The sequence below is a fragment of the Triticum urartu genome, chromosome 3A, assembly GCF_056163025.1.
Source record: "Triticum urartu cultivar PI428250 chromosome 3A, HENAU_Tu73, whole genome shotgun sequence".
NCBI lineage: Eukaryota > Viridiplantae > Streptophyta > Magnoliopsida > Poales > Poaceae > Triticum > Triticum urartu.
The window spans coordinates 500,729,468-500,737,054 of NC_141875.1; the positions used below are offsets into that span (position 1 = coordinate 500,729,468).

Here is a 7,587-nt window from a genome sequence, read left to right on the forward strand (position 1 = left end):
TTTCGATCATCATATGAACCTTCTCATTTCAATCTAGCTTGATATGCTTCTCCAAAGTTTGCCGAGTTCGAAGGCAGATCTCACACAATGAAGGATTTTCATCCTCCGGGACTTCAACAACAGTCTGTTTAACCTTTGGTGCATTAGCTGGAGCATTCTCTTCAGGAACAACAGGAGCTTTGCCTTTGTCATTGTCCTTGATAATTCGAAGAGTATCGCAAACAGGAGGGATGTAAGACTTCGGGGTATAGGGGCAAAAGTATCGCTTCCCAGTAATCTGCTCAACAACACACTGAACCCATGGAGCATAAGGTTTCACGGCTTGAGGGGCTTTAGCAGCATATGCCCAGTTCCGAATGAATAAGTCCGACAGGTCAAAACAAATTCCTATCGAGACGGCCTGAAGTGCATTTCGGACAATTCCTTCGATCTTGTCCTTGTTGGTTGGGGTAATGGAGTTGCACAAAATGTGAAATAGGAGCAAATTGTCATAGGTCAAGCTCTTCGGACTCGATTCATTAGTGCAAGCATCTTCAACGGACGGGCAGCCAGTTTGAATGCGGTAGATAGCCGTCTCATCCCGTCCGGTCATGTCTCTTCGACATTGAACATTCATGAAGACGGGGGACGAGGCATGGGCGGTGCTCTCAGAGGACACTCCGTTTCAATGCCAGTCTCTAGTGACCGGCTGTGTTTGCTATGGGCCGACATGAATGCGGCACAGGGAGCGAAGGTACGGTCGCGAGAGAGGGGTCCCGTGCACGGGAGATGTTTTTGAATGGGGCTGGAGTGTGTCCGGATGCCCGCAAATCAGAAATCTCCTCCTGATTTGCGTACTATTCACGGAATTTGAGACAAATGTATGGGCTTTGATCCGGATTTTAAACGTCCGCGTTGGAGATGCTCTGAGTTTAGCAAATCTACCTCAACGGCACAGAGAGTGAAGTGGGGGCATTACGGGCCATTTCGCATAAAAACAGTGATCTACCCGCCGCGACCACGCTTGTTTCTCTTCCTCTTCCCGTGTCCTCTTGCTACAGCGCCGCCCCGCAAAGTGCGCGTGGGTGACCCGACCACGCGAAGCATCCAGAGCTCTGCTCGCCACTGCCACCTCCATGCCCCACTCCCACCACCTCCATCTCGCCACCTCGAGCCCCCAACCCTAGCCAACCGGCCCAATGCCTCCCCGTCGCCGCCTCCTCCTCCTCCTCCTGGCCCTCGCCTGCTCCGGCGGGGGCGCCGCCGTCGACACCGCCCCCGGGAACGCCACCTCGTCGCCGCTCGCCTGCTCCGAGCTGTCCCGCGTCTGCACGGCATTCCTCGCCTTCCCGGCGGCCGGCAACGCCAGCGTGCTCCAGTCCATGTTCGACGCCTCGCCCGCCGACCTCACCTCCGACCCCGCCGCCAGCCCGGGCTACGCCTTCGTGCGCAAGAACTGCTCGTGCCTCGCCTCCCGCACTTACCTCGCCAACACCACCTACACCGTCCCCTCCGCAGTGCCCCTCAACGCCACCGCGGCCCAAGTGGCGGTCGCGGCGTACGCTGGCCTCGCCGTTCCGCCGCCGGGCGGGGCGCTTCAGCGGCCGCCGCGCCCCGGCGCCGTGGTGGCACTCCACCTGATCTGCGGCTGCTCGTCCGGCCCCTGGAACTATCTTCTCAGCTACGTTGGCGCCGACGGCGACACTGTGGAATCGCTGTCGAGTAGGTTTGGGGCAAGCATGGACGCCATTGAGGCCGCCAACGGCATGCCCGGACCCGACCCCATCAGCACGGGGAAGGTGTACTACATCCCACTCAACTCGGGTGAGCCAATGTTCAGTGATCTTTGATCAAAAGCTTATACTATTTGACATATTTACAGTTCCTTCAACTTCTGTCGGCTTGTCGTGTAGTAGTTGCAAGCATGTTTCTCTAATTAATTGATCTATAATGTTTTCCGATTCTTTCGATTATGAGTCTGTGCGTGCGAACAGAGGCTGCATATTTCTTGTGTCTGCGCTGAATTGTCAACTGTTTCATGAAGAAGTTAGATTGTTTTGTGCCAAGACAGATATTTCTGACAGTGAATATTCTATACACTCGTGTGTTCTCTGGCGAGGTCAAATAGAACAGCTAGAACTGGGCGTGCACAGTTGATTTCCTTCTCGATGTTGACCTTGAATTGTACGAGGCAATATCGATGTTTTCAGCCAGCATATGCCTCCCACTTATTTTTCTAATTCTGCAGACTTAAGTTTATTTACTGTTATATACATTTAGTAGTATTATTTTCCTCCTCTTGAAATAATTAGAGTCATATTTGGTATCATCAACTTTCTTACTGTTCTTTTTTATTTCACTATAAAGAAAACTAGGTATGTAGGATCAGAGTTCCGTGGAATGATAAAAGTCACATGATCACACACATTGTCTTTTTTTTTCGCGGGTAACACAAACATTGTCTTCTACATATGCTGCATAAAAGATGTACAATGGTGATTTTATTTCTGAGTTATTTCCGTGTAACAAAAATCGTGTGATCAATTTTTTTTTGTTCAGTGGAAACAACTCTTACAAAAGGCAAGTATCACTGTATCAGATTACAGATGTAATGAATTTACCTTCCTCTCCTCTACAGTGTAATGCAATTTTTTAAAGGAATTTTTTAATTAATTTTATCATGGAAAATATCTGCTTCAATCTGTTTTTACTTACTTTGTGTATATAACATGCAGTTCCTGGCCAGCCTTATGCTGCAATGTCTTCTGCCCTCGTTCCTGCACCAGCACCCATTCAAAATACTTTGCCAGGTACTTGATATAATTCATTCCTTAATGTTTTGAGTAGCTTATCTCAATATTTCTCGATCAATATTAGTATTGATGTTCATTTGCAATACTTGTGCCCTCATATAGTTGATCTTTCTATTTCAATTTTTCAGCACATTATTCATGTCATTATAAGGCTGCTATAGTTCTCTTCAAGTATTGACATTAAAAATGTCGAAAAAATTATGCAAGTTTAATATGTAAAATTTGGTAATTAGGAGCATTCCAATCAACATTTTTCTTATTGTAATAAAACTAACCCAAGTATTCTATGACGTACAAATGCAGAAATATCAGATCATCATTCAGCAAAATTCCCTTATGGATGGGTTATTGGGGGCATGGGAGTTGCACTTGCTTTGATTGCTATTGCTCTCCTTGCACTTCTGATGTGCAAATCCTTCCACTACAATCACCAAGGTTCAAATAACCAGAGAAAGAGTCCAAACCAGCCTATGCCTCATGATTTTCAACTACTTAAGAGTGGTAGTTTTTGTTATGGTTCTGGAAGATATTTCTGCTGCCAATTTGGCAATGAGAAGCAATCAAGAAAGGGTGGCGGGGATCATCATATCAATGTTCCAAAAGGTCAGCACACCTTCTGTTAACCATACTTGGACTCTCATCATTATAACACTTCCGGAACATGGGTTTCACAAAGTTCATATCGTGTGGATATATTTGGTGACACTAAATGGAAGATAGTTTATAGAAGTTGTATTTTAGGAGTGACAGAATACTATTGGTAATGTAGTGACGCGCAACTTAAGTCCCTGATGGAGTCGTGTTAACCTGAAAGACTTCATAGAACATCTGTTTCAGGATTTTCATTTGCATCATCTAGGACCTGTCCTACAGTGGTTAAGCAAGCACACAACTTTCATTACCTGTTCAGTCACGCATGGCTTCAAGTAGCCAAATACAAATGAGAACCTGTGCCCAAGTACTCTGTCCAAATAAGACTCCAAAAAACTAGAATGTTGGGATAGAAGTTCACAATTAATACCATTTTAATAACTTGGCATGACAAGCTATTGCTAGCACGGGCTAATTTAGATTACTTTTATTTCCGTTTGCTCCTACCGTACATAAGCTATTCTGACTTACGAGTTTATCTCTATTGCAGGTATGGTAGTAGACGTGTTTGATAGGGAAAAGCCTATTGTGTTTACATATGAAGAAATACTTGCATCGACCGATCTTTTTTCTGATGCAAATCTGCTGGGACATGGTACATATGGCTCTGTCTACTATGGGGTTCTTCGAGATCAGGTCTGGGATCCGAGGCTCGAAGCTGACCATTTTTATGGAATACTGGTCCTATGACATACCTTGCCAATAACAAGTGATATTTACAGGAGGTCGCGATAAAGAGAATGACATCAACTAATACTAAAGAATTCATAGTAGAGATGAAAGTTCTTTGTAAGGTTCATCATGCTAGTCTGGTATGTCATTTTATAATTCTCACAAAATGCTCAATCTAGATTATATATTAAATATCTTTGTTATATTTAGACTTTCATTTGTGACCCATGTTTTGTCAAAGGTAGAGTTGATTGGCTATGCAGCAAGTAAGGACGAGCTGTTCCTGGTTTATGAATACTCTCAAAAAGGTTCACTCAAAAACCATCTTCATGATCCTCAAAGCAAAGGTATACTGTTGTCTGGTACTTTTTTTATGTAAGGTTTCTTAACCTTAGATATTGTGACTTCTTCATAAGGTATCTATAAATTTACTAATGTGTAACCCCTACCTTTGGCGTTTAACTGTGCAACCTTTCACATGTACTGGTTCCAGCACCTTTGACATTGCATTTTACCTTCAAATAACTTCTGCAAGCTTACTGCTTGAGGACTGTTTAGCTTGGTTTTTACTGCTAATTTCTTAAGCTAATTTGTTTCTGTAGCCTTATTTATACTTTTTCCCACACAGTTATCATTATTGATTGATATTTATTTAATCTTCCAGGTTACACACCACTTTCTTGGATTTATAGGGTCCAAATTGCTCTTGATGCTGCTAGAGGACTGGAGTACATTCATGAGCATACAAAAGATCATTATGTTCATAGGGACATCAAATCAAGTAACATCTTGCTTGATGGTTCTTTCAGAGCGAAGGTTAATTGTTGATTTCACATTTTTCTTTCATCAGTTCTACCAGTTTATAGTCTGACAAAGAACTACATTTTCTGTGGCTGTAGATTTCAGATTTCGGTCTTGCAAAACTGGGAGTAAGGTCCAATGATGCAGAGGCTTCTGTTACCAAAGTTGTGGGTACTTTTGGTTATTTGGCCCCAGAGTAAGCACGCCTTGCTGGTCGGCTGGCTCTGGTTTAAGAAAAAAAAAATTGACTGTAGTTTTGATATCTGGCCATATTTCGTTGTTCTTGTAGATACCTGCGGGACGGCCTGGCAACTGCGAAATGCGATGTTTATGCTTTCGGGGTCGTACTTTTTGAGTTGATATCTGGAAAGGAGGCGATTACAAAGGCCGGCGCAGTTGGTGCAAGTTCAAACTCTGAAAGGCGTTCCTTGGCATCAGTTGTAAGTTCTCTAACTTGTACACAAGCATTCATCGAATCTACAGCTTGTAGGTTTGGAAGGTTTACATGGTATTTCGTCGACTCCTTTTTACACTTTTGAGTCCAAAAGATCTCTGTGGTTTGACTGGGCAGATGTTGACTGCACTAAGGAATTGCCACGATCCAACGTGTGTGGGGAGCTTGAAAGACTGTATTGACCCTAATCTGATGGATCTGTATCCTCATGACTGCATATACCAGGTATGTCCAGTTGGCCACTAAACAACACTAGATAGCCTTTTGCCTGCACATTTAACATCACCTTTGCTTCAAAGATAAATCTGTCGCTCTCGGCGCTCTAAATTATCTTTCCCTTGTAAAGATGGCTATGCTCGCGAAACAATGCGCCGATGAAGATCCTGTTCTACGGCCGGACATGAAGCAGGCAGTGATCACCCTGTCGCAGATACTGCTTTCGTCCATCGAGTGGGAGGCGACGCTGGGTGGGAACAGCCAGGTGTTCAGTGGTCTTGTTGCCGGGAGGTGATGACCCATCCTGCAAAGCTGGCTTTGCTTGCTTGCTGCTCCGTGCTCTTCGTGTGTTCTCCTTCCTATGATCTGCTAGAGGGTATTCTCCCATGCATATTGTTGTCCTAAATATCACTGGCCCCCTGTCCAGTCGAGCAAGCTGAGAGTATCGAGCACAGTGAGATAGATATTTCGTGGTTGGTCGTACAGAATGTAACTATGCATGTATACCTGAGCGCTTCTTCCGGTGTTACTTCGCTTGCTGTGCTGAATCGCTCCTGCTTACTGCTTGTCTTCTCTCTTATGGAAAAATGTCTGCCTATTGATTCAAATAGAATGTGACCCTCGGCCGTACCTGGTGTTGCCCAACAGTGACTAGCTTCCATCCAAGGAAGTGAATATTGAGATACATCTTCGTGCCATCAACTTGGTGTCAAAGCTCTTATATAGAGTAGGCCTTCACTCTTTCTTCAGTCAGATTAGTCACTGCCACTGGTGCACTGCCGTTGGGAATGGAGAATCTAACAATCCCAACTTTCACCACTCGAGAAGCTATGCAACGGTTGTGCAAGCAATTTTGCGCTAGTTGTTTCTTTTGTTTATAGTGATGGCAGCCGATCACCTTCCGGTTTGCTGCCCCATTCTTTTCAGTGATGTGTAGTATCTATGTGTGTGACATTCGTAAAATCAGCCCCCCTGCTTTAACAAGTTGGCTGAGAGCGGTTGTAATGCTGATTCTTGTTCTGAGTTGGAAAAGTTAGGCACCAAAAAGGTCTCACAGTGTAATGATTTTTGAAGGAAAGGAATCACATTCCATCGAGTATTCCGTCGACAGAGTTGCAATAAAGCTAAGACTGCCTTTGGGGATGGGGGCTGCGTACGTTTGGTGCTACACCGCCGCCGCCATCACTGGAAGATCGAAGTGGCGCGCAATTGGAGACCTACCTAGTGCCCTGAGATGAGAAAATTACAACTTCCAATTGATAGATCGGGGCCTTCATTGTTCATGCACAGCTCCATCGACAGAGAGGAGACGGGCAGTCTACCGGCGGAGGGCCTGGGATGCCTATGTTTATGGCATCTTCGATGCTATCCTCTAAAATGAACACACTATTTATCCGCCTACCACGTCCGGACGCCCCCCCTCCCCCAGGTTGCTATGCGGATTGACCCGTCGACGTTTAGCGGTCTCCATTAAAGAAATAATCTCTTATTTAACACTACCTTAAAATTGAATTTCTTATTTAACACTGACAAAATATTTCTTTCTTATCTAACATCGACTCTAAATTTTATTCCTAACTAGCAAGATGCCTGTGCGTTGAGGGAAAGTCTTATCTGCAAATGTGGAGAGGGTGCGGATAACTTTTTGTATAATTATCGTAGTTTCTTTTCTATCTGTTAGATATAGATCGGATGGCTTCTATTGCAAGATGGGAGGCACATCATCATCACCAACTCCTTTTTTATAAGAATAGAAGATATAACATCTCTGTCAGCTTTTTGAGCTGCCAGTGTCAAATGGCGTTTGAAATGACAATACTACCTTTGGCACTAGTATATTACCAAAATTTTCACTTTTTTTTCTCCGGTGCCCCTGTTCTGTTGGTTTTAGAATGCTAAAACAAATCACAGGAGGGCTGCACACGTAGGTGCAAAGCTAGTTCAAAAAAGCAAGCACACTAGCTGCTTGACTGATCTTGCGTGGGAATACTGAACGCACGT

General features: G+C 44.4%; 1 protein-coding gene across 1 annotated transcript; it reads left to right on the forward strand.

The window, feature by feature from the left end:
* Positions 1-989: 989 nt before the first annotated feature.
* Positions 990-6,152, forward strand: LYK3 (protein kinase family protein / peptidoglycan-binding LysM domain-containing protein). Its single transcript, XM_048708391.2, has 11 exons — positions 990-1,803; positions 2,715-2,789; positions 3,096-3,395; positions 3,934-4,079; positions 4,166-4,255; positions 4,357-4,462; positions 4,780-4,931; positions 5,015-5,112; positions 5,206-5,356; positions 5,488-5,595; positions 5,717-6,152. The coding sequence occupies exons 1-11, from the start codon at positions 1,179-1,181 to the stop codon at positions 5,879-5,881; spliced, it is 2,016 nt and encodes a 671-aa protein (XP_048564348.2). The 5' UTR covers positions 990-1,178; the 3' UTR covers positions 5,882-6,152.
* The last annotated feature ends 1,435 nt before the right edge of the window (positions 6,153-7,587 follow it).

Excerpts from the sequence above, each read along its gene's own strand:
- LYK3 (XM_048708391.2), top strand. The coding sequence starts at position 1,179 with ATGCCTCCCCGTCGCCGCCTCCTCCTCCTCCTCCTGGCCCTCGCCTGC. Across the intron at positions 4,080-4,165 it reads ATGGGGTTCTTCGAGATCAG|GAGGTCGCGATAAAGAGAAT; the intron begins GTCTGGGATCCG and ends TGATATTTACAG. Across the intron at positions 4,256-4,356 it reads AGGTTCATCATGCTAGTCTG|GTAGAGTTGATTGGCTATGC; the intron begins GTATGTCATTTT and ends GTTTTGTCAAAG.